The sequence below is a fragment of the Acartia tonsa genome, chromosome 3 (genome assembly GCF_053477335.1).
Source record: "Acartia tonsa isolate MP-2025a chromosome 3, ASM5347733v1, whole genome shotgun sequence".
Lineage (NCBI taxonomy): Eukaryota > Metazoa > Arthropoda > Copepoda > Calanoida > Acartiidae > Acartia > Acartia tonsa.
The window spans coordinates 51,701,219-51,720,816 of NC_137262.1; the positions used below are offsets into that span (position 1 = coordinate 51,701,219).

Below are 19,598 nucleotides of genomic sequence, written 5' to 3' on the forward strand. Positions count from 1 at the left end.
CTGTTCTTTGACATTGAAATCTGTCCCAAGCTTTATTTGCATTATTACCCTTGTTCTGTGGTATAGTATGCATACCTATTTATTTATCACGGGTAGATCTTAGTAAATTCTTTAAAGTTCGCGTCAACTCAACAGCTAGCGTTACTTAACATTAGAATATTTATATCTAGACTAATCATGCAATTTTCAGATTATAATTGTTTTGTTATATGATGGGTTTAAGCTATTCATCTGATATACCCCCCCTCCCCCCCGTATAACATATTACAGCCTATATTATAACATATGTTATTAGAGTCAGCAAAAAGCAACTTTATCGTATTACATTCGTCGATGTAATTCATTAAAATGTTAGCCACGCAATGTTTCTATAAATCTTAATATTTATTTCTCGCATCGTATTATAATCTTATGATTGTACATTTTTATATTCGTAGAAAGCTGGATTGGATATAATACGATGCTAGACATAGTTTTTTTTCGTATGGATGAGAATCGGTTCTTATCCACCGGATTCGAATGAATAGGAGATAGATTTTTCATCAATCTTTTTCCTAATATGAGATATTCCAAAGGAAATACATATTATATTTTGAAGTTTATTTAAAAAAATAATATTTAAGAGGATAAACAAAGTTTCTTATATGTTACTTAAAAAGACTGTAACAATTTAATTATTTTCAAGTAAACTCTAATATATGAGAAAAGAGCACACATAAATCTAGGGATAGAAAAATGGAAGAAAATTTTATCTCCACCCAAATATTTTTAAATAATTTATAGGCATTTGTTTGTATTTTTAAGGTGTCAGATTAATTATCTTCCATTGTCTTATACCTTTACTCCTGTCAGAGGTACACAACGGAATTTTAATCAGATGCCTTTTTAAAAAGAGCTTTGATCTTTTTTTTAGAATAATAATTGTTTGCATTTTGTGATGCTTTGGTTGCGCTAGGTGTAAGCTTTTATAGAAAATTACATCAAATAGAGCAAGTAACAAGGATAAATATGTCCATAAGTAGCGCAGCAATAAATAAAAACATAAAATAAATAGATGTTCGTGGCTGTGTAATGCAAGGGAGTCCAGGTGGGGGCTAATATAATTTTTTATAATCTCGAGGGGGTAAAATTGGGGCTTTAAAGTTTGAGAGGGGTAAACACCCCTTTACCCCTATCCTTGCAGGTCTATGGTGTAACACTTTGTCAGAAAAGATATCTAAACGGAAAGGTCTATTTATTATTTTTATGGAAAGCCTCTTAGTGGTATTTAGAAGGTTTTATGCTACTTTTTGTGTGTGAAAGGTCATCAAACCATATCATAAGTTGATTTAACCCAGGACGGAATTAATACCATAAAAAAACCTAGTTTTTACCACTTTTATGGTAAAATTTTACCAGCCTATACGATTTAAAAGGTGGTAAAATTTTACCGTAATCGTGGTAAAAACACTTTTGGTGGTACTCTGTGACGCTTTTTACCAGCGATTTTTACCACAATTATCGGTAAAATTTTACCAGATTTCCGGTAAAATATTACCATTTTAGGACGCAAATTTATACCAGATTTTGACCAATTTTTACCACTTTTTTGGTAAAATTTACCGCAAATTTCTGGTAGATTTTACCGAAAAAGTGGTAAAACTGTTCAACACCTGGTAATATTTTTGCCCTAAACTGGTAAAATTTTACCAGAAATAGGGTAAATATGGTAAAAATTTACCAATAATTGTGGTAAAAACGGGTGGTAAAAATCACGAGAAAGTGGTAAAAAACGACCTTAATTATAGAAAAACATTGCTTGTACACGAATCGCAAAAATAAAAAAAAAATTGTTTTCATTATTATTTTATTGATTGAAACAACACTTAAACATATTTTTCTTGATTCTACTGCTCTGGCCGCGAAAACTGTTGCGCAACCTCCAGGATTTGCTGGGCACCGGCCCCATTCGACCTCGTATCACTGATTTTCAACCTGGAATAAAATTGCTCATTAGTTAATTAGATAATTACAGGGATATAAAGGGATAAGACAATGGCTGATAAATTGATGTTCATCTCTAATGATGATACACATCGTTACCCCTTCTGTAGATTACAATAAGTGATTGAAATGTTAGGACACTCAACTTAATGAACCAACCAATAAAAAATCAATAAAAGTACCCAAGGTTGTTAGGCCAAAGAATAAGAAAATGTTATTTGAAAACTTTGGGGGCTAGTGTAATTTACAGCCCAATGTCCCATCCCTCCCTACTAAATATCTAATCTATAATACAAAGTAGAACGATGTCTGTCCGTCCGTCCGTCCGTCCGTCCCAAAGATAAAGCCTATACTCGCTGTTTACGCAAATGTGTCAGAACTTCCCCCCCCCCTTACTCTCACACCTAAATTTTTTCTTTTGAAAGCAAAAATAAAAGTGTGTAGGTTAAACTCCCCCTCTCCCCCCTCATTCATTTCCTACAGGCATCTTGACACGTGGCAAAAAAATCAGCAAACTTATCTAACTAAACATCTTTGAAAACGCAGAACGAGAAAAAATAAAGGGAAAGCTTACCTGGAAAACATAAGCAGTAACAACATCCCTGGCTAACAAGAACATGCTGTGTCCATACTACTCGGCATCATAACAGGGAACCCGATCTTGTCTGCCTCCGCCTTCAAGGTGTCCAGGCTCTGGTCCTCTCCGTGGTAACCGTGGATTACAGGTACGTTAGCGGCTTCCATGATCATCTAAAAAACAGGTTAAATATTAGAAAAATTGTAACGACAGACTTCTTTTAAATACACAGTTGCTTTTCCTAGAGCCTACTTGTGTTTCGTCTTAAAAGAGGATGGTTGGAGGGTTTTTACCAATGAAAATATTCGAGGTCATTTTTCCAAGAAGCGGTGTCATACCCCCCCCCCCCCCGCCAAAAAAACAGCACAAACATTCCCTGAAAATTATGGAAGACCAGAAGATTGAGATCGTACAGGACAAATGAACAGACATCCTGTTACTCCGGTATAGTATAGAGTGTTATTTTTTTCTACTTGAAATCAACCAAAATAAGTTCCTGAGTAGCTACTCTATCATTTACCTTAGATGTAGACTTGATACCCATATCTCTAATGGCAGTGGACGGTGGACCAACAAATATAACTCCTTTCTCCTGATAAAAAAAAAAAATTTAAATTAAAAGGTAGGTATCATTCTTATTAATATAATATTACATTCTTGAAATTAACCAGAAAAAAACGTAAGCAGTACAGTCTGCACAGGGTTTTTACGGGAAGGGATGTAATCTTAGAGGTTTTTAAAAAACGGGGGGGGGGGGGGAATCTACATAATTTTAATTTTAAGGGGTGTGTTGTCAACCCCATTCCTCACACTAATGACCGTGGACAAGATAATGAACGAAATATACATATATAAATCCCCAAATATATTGAACAAAACAACACCTTAGATTAGTTCAGACACTGCTAGTTTGAATGAACCAATCAAGATTTAAAGTTGTGAGCTAACGTGTTTATAAAACTTTGGGTACCAGTATAACTTCCAGTCTAATATCCACTCCCTCCCTGAAGTCAAATGGAAAATATTACCTGTCCAGGGATATAAAATACACGTGGATATTATTAATGACATATCATGGAAATTTGTTGTCATGAATTTAGGTTCCTAACATGGACTTCATATATTGGTCAGATCGTTTACCCAGAAGGAGGTAAGGGGGTGTTGTAAGGGAGGAATAAGGGTGTATCTTTATTTTAGCCCGCTGTGAGTACCGCTTTATTAGAGTACATGAAAAACTGGTGTAACATCCAGGTAATAATATATCCATTTACCCAAGAATCTTAAGGGATAAGACAATGGTCGACAAATTGATGTACTGTACATGTACAACCCCATTGATGATACACAAAATTACCCCTTACATAGATTACCTTTTGTGGTTGATACGTTTGGACACTCAACTTAATGTACCAACCAATCAGGGATCACTTAATCCCCAAAGTTGTTAAGCCAACGAATAAGAATACGTTATTATAAAAGTTTGGGGACACGTGTAGTTAACAGCCCATTGTCCCCTCCCTCCCTGCATTTACCTGGCAAAGATTAGCAAACTCGACATTCTCGGAGAGAAATCCATAGCCAGGATGTACAGCATCGGAGCCGGTTTCCGCCGCAACCTAAGATAATACAGTGTATGGTCAATAGTAACTAAGCCCCTAGAGGCCTCTAGGGGCACTTGAGTTAGTGGTGAGTTGAAATAGATCCCAACATTTTTTTATTTTAGTTTCAATAGAAAAAGTAAAAAAAATCCATCTTAAGGCTTAAATATGATCAGAAAATAGAATAAAACCAACTCAGGACCTTTGTGATGCCTACCTAAAATAGAGAACCCAATCGGATCAGTAGTTATTTAGAAAAAAAGTCTTACTGCTTTATATAATAGGATGATGCATTACTGATTATATGCTTCACGTGGCGTATGGAGTCGTGGAACGCGGGGTCCTAAGTTATGGAGGATTAAATGAAGGAAGGAAGTGGACTGTTCATTACACTAGTCCCCAAAGCTTTATTTTCTTCTTATTATAACGTTTTCTTATTCATTGGCTTAGGTAACTACTTTGGGGAGTTAATTAAATTTTGATTTATTGTTTCAATAAGTTGAGTGTTCAAACGTTTTTTAACCACTAATTTTATGTATCATCGATGTCGATGTTCATCAGTTTATCGGCCATTGACTTATCCCTTTACATCCCTGATATAAATTTGATTTTACCTTGGGGGTGGCCGACCTCTTGGTTCAGGTGAGTAATCCCTGGGCCCCTACCGGGAGGTCCCCTCCTGGGTGACGGGGAATATTCTCTGTGGTGGGGGGGAGGAGGTCCGCGGGGGGGGTCCTCGTGGCGACATATCCCTCATTGGCGGTGGGGGGCCTCTGTAACGTTGTTGTGGAGGGGAGTAGTCGCCCCTGGGGTGTGCCTCCCTTGTGAAGTAATGTGAGGGGGGTCCGTAGCCATCTCTCCTCTCATACCTGAAAAAATAAAAATAATTTACTTAAAAAGTTAAAATTCATTAAAAAAAAGGTTTTTAAAATTTTTTGATTGGTAGAAAAGGGAAGAACTAATAAAAAAGAGCATATCTAGGTAGGAAAGTTATTGTAATTTTAGAAAATCTTTAATAAAGCAATAAAAGAGATGGTAGGCATTTAAAGTTAGCAAATTTGGAAATTACACTAATATATTTTGTTTATATACTAAATTGTTTAAAGTAAAAAGGTTCTTTGTCTTTAGCTTAAGATTTCGATAACTACTAAACCGATTGAGTTCTCCTTTATAGGTAGGAAAGCTTCTCATATGACACGGAATGGTTTTAGACTATATTTCTGTCCCCTATCTATCCTTTTTAATACAGAGCCCCTAAATGCTAGGGCCGCAGCCGCTAGCAATATCTAAACTAATCTTAAAATTTAAAATTTTACCTTGGTGGAGGGGATCTACCACCCCCTCTGCCACCACGTCCTCTGAAACCACCCCTGTCACCTCCACGGCCTCTGCCTCTAAAGCCACCCTTATCACCTCCCCTTCCTCTAGAGCCACCTCTGTTATTTTTAAATGTTTTCATTTTGAAAAAAAAAATTCGATGATTTTTAGTAAGTATTTTGGAAGATTAATTTTAAATTTTTTTATCTTAGGTACTGCTGTTTTATTAGCGCAGCAACTTTATAACAAAACTGTACGTCAGTCCATGGCGAAATTACAAAAAATGCATTGCTTTTAAACGTTACATTTAATAAATAAGCCTACCTAAAGATTTTCTAACTTTTACTTTTTAAAACAAAAACTTTCCTAGAGTAATGTGGGGGGCTGCGTCTTTCATACCTATCCCCGCCCCCACCCCGGCCTCTACCTCTGTAAGAACTGCGCCCCCTATCACCTCCGCCTCCATGTCCCCTGCCTCGTCCCCGGGATATTTCCACTCTCAGCCGTTCACCGGCATATAATGTACCGTTCATTTCCTTAAAAAATAAAGTGAAGTAAAAATAACTTCAAGACCTGAAGTTTGTTTAATAACAATAAGGTAAAAATAAATCAAAACAATTCCCTATAACTTAAAAATACCTCCTACCCTTGTGGAATATTCTAAACCCTTCTTGATCTCCCTAAACCTAACTAAAAGCAGTAGTGAAAGTTTCAAACAAAAAATTCAAGTAATGAAAAGGTGAAGGCAAGCCTTGACTTTTAAGGGGGTGGCAACACCCAGCCATTTTGTTGTAAAGAAACTAAAATATTGTTTGTATTATTATACAGATCTACAAAGATAAATATAAGCTGCGAAACTTTTCTGTAACTTACTTCTTCAACTGCCCCCTATGTTTCAAATGCTGATCTGAGGTCTTGTTTCTTTACAATCTAAATAAAAGAATTTGTTATAATCAAAAACTATAGGTATGAAACTAAAAAAATACGACAAGAAACCTTATACTTTTTAGCTAGACCAAAATAATCAGTAGGTAACAAGTTTGAAATAGATAGGACAATTCCTACATGCTTGAATTAATGATAATAGCTATGAGTTTCGTCCATACAGACCGGCCATCCAACACTAATTATAGAAAAGCTTCGCGTTTACAAAAAACATAATTCCCTTCCACAAAATAACAATGATAACGTTTATGAGAGTAAAGCTCTCAAATAAGACAGTGGGACAAACGGAATTTTGTTGGTAAAACTTCAAGGATTTTAAGGGATAAGGCAATCCCCGATAAATTGATCCACATCATTAATGATTATTAACAAAATTATATCTTTATAATTATAATTTTTTTCTTCAATTTTTTTCAATTTTGTACCCACCCCCCCCACCCCCCCGACTACCGACGAACAAGTATTTTAGGTTAGGTTAGGTTTTAGGCTAGGGAGCCAAGCGCTGCGGCTAGGCAGGCAAGTGGGCCGAGCGCTGCGGCTAGGCAGGCAAGGGGGCCGAGCGCTGCGGCTAGGCAGGCTAGGGAGCCGAGCGCTACATTTCTAAAAGGATAATACCACCTACTCTAATGAATGTAGAATATACGTGGATATTACGACAGGGGGAAAAAATTGTCGTTATTTTAGCTTGCTAACATGAAATTCGTTTATTGGTCAGTTTGTTCAACCAGTAGTAGGGTAAGGATTGGGTTTAAAGAAGGGGGGTATCTTTATTTTAGCCAGCTGTGAGCATCTCCTTATCAGAGTAAATGAAAATGTGGTACAACATCCCAGTAATAATATATCGATTATTTTTATAAACTTTAATGGAAAAAACATTAAAAAAATAATATACCTGTCTAGCTAACACTCTGGTAAGGGTTTCCATAGTCTTAAACCACTCCCGGATTAATTCTTCCCATAAAGTTAGTCCACTCAAAACCTAAAACAAACGAACTTATTTTGACAAGTAGAAAAGTTGGTGGAAAAATAATTCATCTAAATTAATGAAGCAAAAATTCGTCCCCAAACTTCATTTTTAATTCTTGATACAGATTTTAAAGGGTGGGGCTTAAAGGGTGTTAACTCCACTCAACCCGTAAAACCCCTTATTTGTTTCCCTTCAAAATTAAAAAAAAAATATATTAGATTACCAACCTCAAACCTTTGAAATCCCTCATTTTATCCCTCTTAAAATTAAAAGCTTGACGTACAATCAACCATTGGTTGTCTTTAGGACGATTGGCAAATAGATCTGATTCCTGTACTGTAGAACAAATAAAACATTATGGAATGGATATAGAATATACGTGGATATTGATGACAGTGGAAAAATTGAAGTCAATTTAGGTTGCTAACATGAAACTCATTCAATGGTCAGTTTGTTTATCCAGTAGGACGGGACGGAATGGAGTAAAGGGGGCGAATTAGGGTTATCGTCATTTTAGCCCACTGGGAGTTTTACTTTATTAGAGAAAATAAAAATCTAGTGTAACATCCAAGTAATAAAATATCTATTTCTGCAGGTTATCTTAATTATAGTATAGCTAACATTACCTCTAGAAACTGATCCCAAAGTTCACAGGACACAACAACATAGAGATTAGCCTTGATCCATGTGACAATGAGGGTCTGGAAGATGGCCTGGGTCAACCTTCCTCCAAGGGTGTCCTCCCTGATAAGCATAGATAACTATTAACTAAAGATCCAAGAACAAATTAAATATAAATAGGCTATTTTTATTTAAGTGTGTAGGTAGGTATAAAGTATACTTTTTATCTAAAAATGGTATTTTTGTCTCTGATTTTATTTATCGCGTCGTATTATAGACAGCTTTCCGCGACTGGTAAAATGAGAAATTTTCAGATCAATAGCAATTTTGTTAGCCCCGAGGGGCCAAAGGACTGGCCTAACAAAGCTGGTATTGATAATATAATTTCTAGACTATTGTTCATAGAAAATTGTCTGTAATACGTAATTTTTCAGTATGGCCCAGAACCATTTTTAATCCAGGGGATATTTATCGGTTTCAAAGCCATACTGGAAACTCTTTGTTTAGGTCAAAACTACATTAATATCAATTTTTCTTTATTTTAGATTTAGTGTGCTGACTAAACAAACTAATTTCATTACTTCTTCTTTACAAGCAAAATGCTAGTGAATTTGTTCTTAAATACTTAAAGAAAATCGTAACTTCTCTATAATAATTATCTATGTGCCTGCGTCTTGGTGGTGTTTCTGTGAGGGTGAGTTGAGTTATCTGCAGCAAGATAAAGAGTAACTGCTCCCATGTTCGCCCGTCCATCTTTACATTCATTACCATAAACCTGACCAAAATAAAATTATTGTTAGATTAGGAATATCTATTTCTTAAATAAAATTAACAGGATGTCTTTCTGTACCATGTGAAAAAGTTTAATTTTAGCTATAATGGGAGAAAAAATCGGCGTTATCCTCTTAGAAATTTTTTTTTCAATTTTTTTCAATTTTGTACCCCCCCCCCCCCCCCCCCCCCCCCGACTACCGACGAACAACTATTTTAGGTTAGGTTAGGTTTTAGGCTAGGGACATTTTAAATAATACGAAAAATTTCTTCCTTTCCCTGTACCTTATAAAAATCGTCGGAAAAAGCCGTTTTTTAAGCAAACAAAAGCGCGTTTTGCTCTATCTGTGAGATATTATGAATAAGATAATGTTAAGATGAGAAAAATTTACGTTCACAGTCCCTTTAAAGACACAATACCTGTAATAATAATGTACAAACTTTTCAACCACTAATAATACCCTGGCCTTTCTAATTAAAGCCTAGGCAGAGCAATGCTGGTTAGCTCAAACGTGTACCGTGGTTTCTGTAGAACTGTACTTCTGAAGCCAATACAGGGTTACGAAAGTTTAAATTGATGTTTTTTTTTTAATGTTAATATTAAATGTAATATAGTTTTGTAATGACATATAAAATATATATTCGATAGAATATAAAAAAATATAGTGCATTCAATATTAAAAAAAAATATTTAAATATATATATAGTTGTTAACCATATAGAATCTATTTCCGGCCGGGTTCTTAAAAGATATTGCCGCGTTTTTTCGACATTTTTTACGCTATGAATAACAAGCGCGACATTCGCGAAATCTAAAAGAGTATACAATGATTTATTTAATTATTTCGCTTTTGATGGTACGGCCTTCATAGAAAAAAAAAGATTATCTTCAATCCATTTTTGCTGCATATTAATTAATGCATCTTTTTAGAGCTGTGTTAGACATTAGAAAAATTGCTAAAAAAATAATTTAAAATTCAGTATTTTTATGTTATATACTCTGTTTGAAATTCTATCGTCAACGTTCAATCAATTAATGTCTAAAAAACGCCGAAAAAATGTGGCATTCATCTTTTAAAAACCCATCTCGCGGTGGTATTTCCGGTTGGCAAAGACAACATAAATATAGAAATCATGAAACATTGTTGTTCCACAATTTTGCCACATTTTTAAACATCTTGCTTAAAAAAAATCTTCCAAACAAATTGTAAATTCTACAAATTTAAATATTTAGAGAAAATTGAGTAGTAATTTACTTCTTGATTCAAAATATTTGATTAAATTGAATCAAAACTAATAATTATTTTTGGCACTCTATATTCAAATAATCATAAGCTTATCAATAGCGCATGCGTGCACAGAGGTGCCATAAATTTCAAAACTTAAAAATATAAGTTTTGTAGCGAAATTACTCTATAATTCGAAATCTCTGTCTTTCTTTTAGAAACATTCAGGGGAATATACGAAAGCTTATATTTATATTAAAGATGAAAAATCGATAAATTCAAATGCACACGGCACATCTGCGTAAACACACCCTGGATTTTTTTTCTTTTAATTTTAATTCGTATGAAGCTAGCTCAAATAAGTAAATATTAAATTTGATATATTTTTGATGATGCGGGAGGATGTTTTAAAAGAAATGATGAAATAATTTTCAAGGTTTTAAAAAAAAGTTAGCTTCTTTTATGCGAAAAAATTCAATAAAAAGTAAAAATTTTTACCAAAAAGTTGGTCAAATTTTACCAAGTTTTTTTTTTTGGCAGAGTCCAAAAATCTGGACTTAGCCTAAAAATTTACCTTGTCAATTTTTACCAAAAAGTTGGTCAAATTTTACCAAGTTTTTTTTTTTGGCAAAGTCCAAAAATTTGGACTTAGCCTAAAAATTTACCTTGTCAATTTTTACCAAAAAGTTGGTCAAATTTTACCAAGTTTTTTTTTTTGGCAAAGTCCAAAAATCTGGACTTAGCCTAAAAATTTACCTTGTCAATTTTTACCAAAAAGTTGGTCAAATTTTACCAAGTTTTTTTTTTTGGCAAAGTCCAAAAATTTGGACTTAGCCTAAAAATTTACCTTGTCAATTTTTACCAAAAAGTTGGTCAAATTTTACCAAGTTCATTTTTTTTGGCAAAGTCCAAAAATCTGGACTTAGCCTAAAAAAATACCTTGTCAAATTTTACCAACTTTTTGGTAAAAATTGACCAAATTGCGTTTTTTTGTCTAAGTCCGAAAATTCGGACTTAACCTGAAAAATAGAGTTGTAAAATTGACCACATTTTTGGTAAAACTTCCAAAAGTGGTAAAATTAAAAAAAAAAAAAAAAATTTAAATTTAGGCTTCATTGTATAGAAGTCATTATTTTAAAGTACTACAACTGATTATGAAGAGCTGTTTTTTATTTAAAACACAAAAAACGGGTTTTTTTGTTTCGTCAAATTTTACAAAAAAAATGGTAAAATTTGACTAATTTTTTGGCTAAAATTTTTGCTGGTAAAATTTACCACGAAACTGGTATATTTTACCAGGTTGACCAGCTTTACCACTTTTCTGGTAAAACGATTTTTTTTTCTGGTATTTCGTAGAACCTGGGAAATTCTTAAATCTTTCTTCGGAAAAAGAAAAATTTGATACTTTAGTTAATAATTTATCATGTAGCAGCAATATCTATATTGCCAGACGCATTATGTCAATTATCCATATAAAAAAAATTATGATATCAATGATAATTAACAAATTGTTGATGACTGGCTTGTGGTAAAAATGTTGTTCTCTATTGGTTTGATAGGCTTACAATAAAGCAACAAAATAATTATTTAGTAAAAGCCAATTCTGTGTTTTAAAGTAGTAAATTGTGAGCTTCAAGTAGGGTCGTCAAAATTTTTCATTTTGAGGTGGGTAAAATGAGTGGTTTCAAAGGTTTAAGGGGGATAATCTAATGTATTTTTAAATGATTTCAGGGTAGTTGAATGAGGGGTTTTAAAGTTTGAGGGGGATAATCAGTAATCACCCTTTTACCTCTACCCTAAGACGTCTATTCTTTCAAGATCCCAACTTGACCCGTAGGTCTACAACTTTCCTAAACTCTTAATATTATTCCTAGGAAGGTTTTATGCCATTTTATTTAAAATAGACATGAGAATATTGGCCACGAAAAAAAATTCTCCTCTCACAAAGAATGAGGCATCGAATGACTTTGACTGGAAGCAAAATTCCATTTATCTTTATAATATTTATGTTTTGTTATTGTGCGAGATTGAATGGACACATATTGGTTTACATTATCTAGTAAATATATCCGTATATAATTATAAGTATTCTAAGTTGCACTGTAAAAAAAGGTATTTAATTAAATTAAAATTTATAACATTATTTTAGTTTTAGAAAAAATAAAAAGAACTATATATAAAATTACATGAAGTTTGAATGTATTGGAATTTTTTATTTCTTAAATATATTAAACTTTTCAGAAAAAAATTGAAATTAATTAAATTTTTGACTTTTTGACATCTTTGTAGCTAATTTGCCTTATATTTGCATAAGCAACATGAGTATTATCCTGGAAGCCTACCACTTTCAGATAACGCTATTTAAATAATGATAATATGTTACATAGAAAAGGGTCCAAAAGTTTTTTTTTAAATTTCTTGTACCATTTTTTACAGTGAATGATTAAAAAGCCTTTTTTTTAACAATTAAATGGTGAGCAACTTTGCATTTTATCATTATGTTAAAAAAGATGACATTCCAAAAATTTTATAATTATCAAAAACATTTTTAAAGCTCTAGTTACATTGTAATTTTGATGTCAATAACCATTTTAAGCCATTTATTAACAAAATTTGCAATAATTATAATGAACAACATTTAATCTTGTTAAAACAAGATGAAATAATTATGAAATACCAAAATCAAAATTGAAAATAGCCATTAAAAAAGGGACGCTTTTTGCCTAACTTATGTAAAATAAACTAGACTTGTGTATTGGGTATCATATATATTAAATGGAATAAGTATCCATTTTATAAATCTAAATGTTTTGAGGAGTAATAGCTTTTTACTATTTTCATTCTTTTATTTCCTTGATAAGTGTATGACCAACAAGTTTATTTATGTATTAAACTAGCTGCTGCGTTCCTGGCATTTAGGAGCTCTGTATTAAATGCGTAAGGACGCTAGAAAAATAGCCTAAAATCAAAACTTAAATAGTCTAAAACCACCCAGGGACCTATAAGAAGCTGCCATAAAATTTTAACTCAATCGGTTTTGTAATTATCGAAATCTTAATTACAGACAAATACCTTATGGCGAATTTAGAGATGGCCCTTCATCTGACACGACATGTTGCTATAATAACAACAACAAAATTTAAACTGCAGGTTATTCAACAATCTACACCAACCGCAAAGATTTATGTACAGTTGATTATGATTATATTTAAATATATCCTTATATAAAAGAGGTGTGTATCTCAAAATGTGGTTTGAGGTTTTACATCTTAAACAAGATCAAATCACAGTATAAACTTATCTAACAAGGATAAACATGTCCATGGTTAACAAAGCTTTTAAACAAACAATTTGTAAAATATGATCAATGTTGTATATTGTATCTTAATATATACTAAAGGGCGGGGTTATTTTTTTCGGGAGTGGCAAATATTTCAAAAATGGTATAAATAGTTTAGAAAAGTGTCGACCTTTCCTAGTAAAAATAGCCTAAAACCTAACAAGGACCAACATATGGACTACCGGAAAATTGTAGACCAAGAAGTCTCCGAAATCTTACTGGGTTACATTACAATAATTACAAAAAAGCATAGGAAAAAAACAGACATACAGTTCGTCTTATCAACTCTTATTAAGATGCTACACTACTTAAAAAACGAAAAATCCCATTTTAATGACTTCTAAATGTGTTTGATTGCTTACTTGTGTGTTCCAACATTTTTATGGATTTGTAATAGACAATACTTTTGTAGAGTTTTTTTTTTTGTAGAGAAGCTACTTTTAAATGAACCTGTCTTTTTGTCGGTATTGATTGATTTCCTATGGTTTAAGTTGAAATCTTTATTGGCCAAACACATAAACTGGTCTTTCGTTGGTATAAAATGCAATCCTGTATTATAATTAACTTTTTTGTCAGCATTATTCGACAAATTTTTCCATTTAAATTTCCAAATATAAGGTTTAACCGTAAAAGTTATCTTTAATTATATCTCTATTGTAAAGGAGATATAAAGTGTGTTCTAGACATTTAGTAACGATATATCAAAACACATTTTTATGCTAAAATAAACTATTGCTTTGCTGTTATTTTAAAGATATTTCTAACCATAGAACCAAAATAAAAACCTCAATATAAATCTATCTAAAATATGGATAAGATGTGTAAACATCAGCGTTTTAGAGAAAGTTAAATTGATGATAAAATTAAAAATCACATATGTTAAATATTTATTAAGTTAATAATAATATATATAAGATTATTTCAATCTCCGTTATTTAAACTATATAATTTATATTTATATCGCAAAATGGTCTACTTTAAATTTAACATTAACTTTGGTCAAATCTTTTTCTACTTGTTCTACTCAAAAAGAAAATTAAATCAAAAACATTACTTAACAACATATTGTGGACTAAAAACTAAATAATCAGTCTAATCTGGGAGGATTTTGAAAGGAAAAAATGTGTTTCTTAAGATTTAATTTTCCTGTAGATGAAATTTTTCTGTTTACCTTCACCCTATCCTTTACTATAGAGCACCATCAATAGAGTGTTTAAAAAACATAGACCTTTAACATTAAAAAGTGTTAAACCAATAATTACATTGCACATTAATTTAAACTAGTAATTAGATTTTTATGACCACGGTATCCTATTGGTTGACTCAAAAATGTTGGGTTCTTTTGAATGGTAATTTGCTGGTTTCAAACTAGTAGTTTCCAAACTTTCCATCTAATAATTTTAATCCACAAAATAGGTAATTGGGGTTAATATCAATTTATCGTCCATTTCCATATACTTAAGATCCATTATACTTTCATAGTTTTTTCTTACGTCTTTTGAAACCCTCTAACCACCACCACATAGCTTTTGTTAAGTTTTGAAATGTACCAATTAAAAATCAGTTTTTCAGTTTTACAGATAAAAATTCAGATAAATATTAAACGGGACTTTTTAATAGTTAAATATCAAAATAAAAATTATTTTTCTCTCCGATAAAGTTTCTGCAAGTTGGAATGTTAAATATTGGATTTTCAGTGGCATGCGCTGTGTTATACTATGGAGTTGTGAAATTTGAGGGACAAAAAAAGGTTAATGAAGTTGACACCCTTTACACCTTTGAATGGCATTTTTGGTATAACAATTACAGCAATTTTCAAAACGAAATAGTTATATTAGCAATTTGTATTCAAAATTCGAAAATCTTTCTTTTAATTTCATTGAGATAATAGCAAGGATTTAAAGGGATAAAACAATGGCCGATAAATTGATGTACATACCCAATCATGATACATAAGAAGCTCCTCTTGTAGATTATAAATAGTGGATGAAACGTTTGGACACTAAATTTAAAGAAGTTTCCAATAAAAAAAATCCCCAAAGTTGAGAATCCAACAAATAGAAAACTTTATTCTAAAACTTTGAAGACTAGTGTAATAAACAGCCCAATGTCCCGTCCCTTTGGATAATCGCAGGGAAGGTAAACCAAGTTGTATAAAAGCTTTGCTACAAGTAATGAGACAATAATTATATAATAAAAAGCCTAAAGTTACACCTAAACACTAGAGACAGAGGGGGAAAGAGAGAGAGATATATATAGAGAGAGAGAGAGAGATAGAGAGATAGAGAGATAGAGAGAGAGAGAGAGAGAGAGAGAGAGAGAGAGAGAGAGAGAGAGAGAGAGAGAGAGAAAGAGAGAGAGAGATAGAGGGAGAGAGAGAGAGAGAGAGAGAGAGAGAGAGAGAGAGAGAGAGAGGGGGAAAAGAGAGAGAATGGGAGTTTTTGTGTTTGTTTTATGTTGAGTTAAATTGACATAAAAAATAGACATAAAACACGCCTTTAGTGAATAGCATACTTCCTTGTTATGTAATAGAATATACACTTATATAATGTCATTTTAATTACTTTATTCTTCACTTGTGGCGGTGCCCTTAGCTTTAAAGCATAACAATTCCATATTTTTCCTTTTACATTAGAGCTTCCATGGAACGCACAATCTTTTACTTAATTTAAACTTTTTAAAGCATGATTTATTTCTTTTTAATAAAATTTCTTTTTTCAATAAATCTTAATAACAAGAAATTAATTGACTAACTAAAAAATCGTTTAACCATATAGATCATTAGCTCTAGAGTTTCTACGATTAGGACTTTAAGATGAAGGTCTCGCAATAAAAAAGTTGTCTTCTTCAATTAACGCTAAGAAATATCACACCATGATATTGGTAATTTAATGAAAAGATTTAGATCATGAAAAAGAAACGAAGTAGTGGGTTTCGTCGTATTTTTACAGTAGGTTTTCCCCTATTTTTAGCCCCTGCGGGGCAATCGTTTACAATTACCTAACCTAAAATAACCTATCAAAAGGTACTGTGAAAATATTACAAAACCCACTACTTTGTTTTTTTTTTCTCCAAAATCCAAAGATTTTAAGATATTATATAATTTTGAAATATACATTCAAAGCATCTTTTGATGAAAGATCATTTTTTTGATAAATAGGAAACACTTTAACAATATACACACAACACACATATCACAATAAGATAACCCAGTTCTTTTAGTCCTCACAATATTTACTTTTTGGTAGCGCAGCTTCTCTACAACTAGGGTACTTGTGTACGTCCTTTTTACATCTTAAAATCTATTTTTTAAATACCTACATAGTATTCAAATCTATAACGAATCCTTTATACGCATAATGACTATAGCCTTTTGTTCATATAATACAAGCAAAATTGTTTTAAGTTGAATATCACACGTCAAAAAAAAACACACTTATTTTAAATTTCAGGGAAGGTTAAGATTTCTCGCCCGTTGCCCTGTCCTTGTACCCCAGAGATGTTAGAACATTAAACAGTAAACTTTAATTGTATGTTATGAAAAACGTACATCGAACAAGATAAAATCTTAACAAAGTTAGCGAAAAATAACATCATTTAAAAATGTTTATAAAATTTTAAATGAAAGAAAAAATGACTGCTTAAATGAGCGTTTGTAATAACTTAAAACTTTATCATTGAGAGAATTAGTCATAACATCTGCTTTATTAAAAAGAATGATGTTTAACTCTAGTTGGCATTCTAAATAAATAATTAACAAATTTAATTTTATATTGTTGCTCTACTAACGGAAATTTATAGTCTTGTACATGATAAACATAAAAATGTTTTGCAGAATGACAGACAAACAGACAAAGTGAGTTAAATAGAAGCTGTGCTTGTAATATCTAGGTATGTTTTGAATTGCATGATTTTGTGATTATCTGCTTAGCTGTAATATGTAATATCAACATCTTACAAGGATTTTAAACATGGATCCATTATTTATTTCAAATATTTGGCTGGGTAATGTAAAGTAATTGAATGTTCGTCCGTCCTAGATTTAAATAAAAAAGTATAATGATGGAATATTTTTAGAATATGTTTTTCAAGAAAGCTATCTGCTGATCATACGGATGGTACAATATACAAATATTATAAATTAAAAGAGAAATTATTCGGAAAAAAAACATTAATTGTTTTATATCTCGAAAATGTCTTGATCAAATATTAGTTCAAAAAAACTTTCTGCAAAAATGAATTCTTAACTTAAAGGCATCGTTAAAATGCCCTAGACTTATATTTTAAAGTTTTCAAACTGTTAAGATTTACTCCAGTTACAATAAATCCACTGAACATTTTATAATTTTGATGTAAAATGTAGAGAAGTTATTTGACTTAAAAATTGCCAAACTTCATGTCCCAAAAATCTTGGGGCAGGAAACACATGTTTCTAACTTTTTGATTTGCACATAGTATTGTTAAATAAACTACTTTTGATTCTAAATTTAAATTGTAATGATAAATCAAGTTTGAATAATTATTATGAAAATGTGTTGAGCTGATTTAATCTTATAAAACCAATACAACTGAAAATTACTACTTCTGTAGATTTTAATGATTCATTTAAACGTTTAGACACTTATCCTAATAAACCAACAAAGCAAAATTCAATAAAATACAAATCTTGAAACTGTGGATTTATTGAGATTTTACTTTATCATATGTAAAATTTTATTAATTTTTCTTTTAGAATTTACTGATTTGCCATGCCAGTGCTGAAATAGCTACAACTCCTAATTTGTAAAAAAATTGGCTTTATTATCAATATCAAAATGAATTAGAAATATACCTAAATAGAAGTATTTTAGACAATAAGGTTTCTCATAATACGATTGCTTATATAAATTGAATTTTCTGCTGAATTATATGAAATTTTATAACAACTCAATTTTGATAAAATAACGTAAAACAACTCAACAAGTAAAACAACAATTTAATTTTTCATAATGTACTTTATAATAACACCTTGCATTTAAGGAAAATCTAAAATTTTGTAATATATGATTTCTTTCGTTATTTTTCAAAAATTTTCAGCTTGTCTTACCTTTTAAATTTGTCCTTTAGAAAAACTGGAAAAAAGACAGTAGTCTTTTTTTAAAACTGGCTTGATATAAACGCAATTAATCAATCACTTATCAAGCAATGTTAATCATAATATGATTAAATATATAATATATAAATAACTTTAGTCTTTTAATCACTTAAAAGTCTTAAATAATATATATAAATATTAAATAAAATTTGTCGCTTAATGTATCAATAGAACGACAAACTCGAACCAACTAACTCTAACTTTAAAGTTTTGTGCGATTCAAAAAAAATTCCACGAAACCCCCTCCCATATTAAACTTATTCGCCATTAGATAGATAAAGCACGTAACCGTAACATTACATACACCTAAACGCGCACAACGAACGGTGCAGCGAAGCGCAAAATGCCGCTACAAATTGTTAACTCCGTAAGATCAAATGCGTGAGGTTTGAAAAGCAAACGGAGAAATTTAAGGAGCTCTCTCTTTTCTTTCTCTTTTTTTCGACTTCTTTCTCTTTTTCGTTCAGCTCTCTTAATTTTTTTCGTGCACATCTTTTAAAAGCAAAGATTTTCTTAATTTTAAGCATGTCTGTCTGCCTGTATATCTTCTCTTTCAAATCTAAACATGTAAGATTAATCTTTTAATTTGAAAATTACCTCTCTATAAAGATTCCTGTTACAATAAGGAATCATCTTTGAGTACACTATGTGATTGTTATTACTCATTTTTCTTTTAAAACATGACAACAATTATAATGATAATACTTTATTGTGATTAAAACATCCAATAATTTAGTATTTGTAATTTAGTATGATTTTTTTTAGACAATTAGGTACAATGTTATAAGCGTACGGTCTATCAAAGGGCTATTTTATAAATGTGTTATTCTTATAAAAACGTCAAATTTTAGCGTATTGCAATTTTGCGCAATTTGAAAACAAATACAAATGAGTGCTTCATGATTTATCACTTGTACTTGGTCTGATTGCTTGAGAATTGCATTCAAGGGATATTGTCATTCTTGTTCTCCAACCTTTTAACCCCTGGGAGAGAGAAGGTAACATAAAAAGTGGGCATTTTCTCCCATTAAAATTTGACAAAATTGCCATTGTTTATACTCGCCCTGTTAGGCTTTTGAGCTGTTGTTATATCAACATGGTATTGAACACATAATGCAG

General features: G+C 31.6%; 3 protein-coding genes across 5 annotated transcripts in view; all 3 read right to left on the reverse strand.

Annotated features, from left to right (window-relative positions):
• LOC145314542 (uncharacterized) overlaps nt 1-18,667 on the reverse strand; it is a 124,393-nt gene extending 105,726 nt beyond the window's left edge. The window contains exon 1 of the mRNA XM_080154502.1: nt 18,432-18,667. The gene's annotated coding sequence lies outside the window, so the exon portion shown is untranslated. The remainder of the gene's footprint in view (nt 1-18,431) is intronic.
• LOC145314540 (uncharacterized) lies at nt 1,830-7,393 on the reverse strand. 3 transcript variants are annotated; one of them, XM_080154497.1, is made up of 9 exons: nt 7,313-7,393; nt 6,349-6,405; nt 5,842-6,011; nt 5,475-5,594; nt 4,773-5,027; nt 4,093-4,176; nt 3,081-3,152; nt 2,558-2,733; nt 1,830-1,974 (listed from the first exon to the last, which is right to left on the reverse strand). In XM_080154497.1, exons 3-5 carry the CDS (start codon nt 6,006-6,008, stop codon nt 4,820-4,822), a joined length of 495 nt encoding a protein of 164 aa, XP_080010623.1. In that variant the 5' UTR covers nt 6,009-6,011; nt 6,349-6,405; nt 7,313-7,393; the 3' UTR covers nt 1,830-1,974; nt 2,558-2,733; nt 3,081-3,152; nt 4,093-4,176; nt 4,773-4,819. The 3 variants fall into 3 exon arrangements, with proteins under 3 accessions (XP_080010623.1, XP_080010625.1, XP_080010624.1); XM_080154499.1 differs by lacking the exon at nt 4,773-5,027; XM_080154498.1 differs by lacking the exon at nt 4,093-4,176.
• LOC145314541 (ral GTPase-activating protein subunit alpha-1-like) lies at nt 7,035-9,446 on the reverse strand. Its single transcript, XM_080154501.1, has 4 exons — nt 9,200-9,446; nt 8,676-8,783; nt 8,014-8,131; nt 7,035-7,399 (listed from the first exon to the last, which is right to left on the reverse strand). The coding sequence occupies exons 2-4, from the start codon at nt 8,777-8,779 to the stop codon at nt 7,193-7,195; spliced, it is 429 nt and encodes a 142-aa protein (XP_080010627.1). The 5' UTR covers nt 8,780-8,783; nt 9,200-9,446; the 3' UTR covers nt 7,035-7,192.
• Nucleotides 18,668-19,598: the final 931 nt, after the last annotated feature.

What these genes read in the sequence shown, in the direction of transcription:
- LOC145314540 (XM_080154498.1), bottom strand. Translation starts at nt 6,008, where the DNA reads ATGAACGGTACATTATATGCCGGTGAACGGCTGAGAGTGGAAATATCC. An exon ending in AGCCCCCCACATTACTCTAG is followed by an intron (nt 5,595 to 5,841) that starts GAAAGTTTTTGT and finishes TAAAAATAACAG; the next exon opens with AGGTGGCTCTAGAGGAAGGG. An exon ending in GGTAGATCCCCTCCACCAAG is followed by an intron (nt 5,028 to 5,474) that starts GTAAAATTTTAA and finishes TTATTTTTTCAG; the next exon opens with GTATGAGAGGAGAGATGGCT.
- LOC145314541 (XM_080154501.1), bottom strand. Translation starts at nt 8,779, where the DNA reads ATGGTAATGAATGTAAAGATGGACGGGCGAACATGGGAGCAGTTACTC. An exon ending in GAAACACCACCAAGACGCAG is followed by an intron (nt 8,132 to 8,675) that starts GCACATAGATAA and finishes TATGCTTATCAG; the next exon opens with GGAGGACACCCTTGGAGGAA. An exon ending in TTTGGGATCAGTTTCTAGAG is followed by an intron (nt 7,400 to 8,013) that starts GTAATGTTAGCT and finishes CGTTTGTTTTAG; the next exon opens with GTTTTGAGTGGACTAACTTT.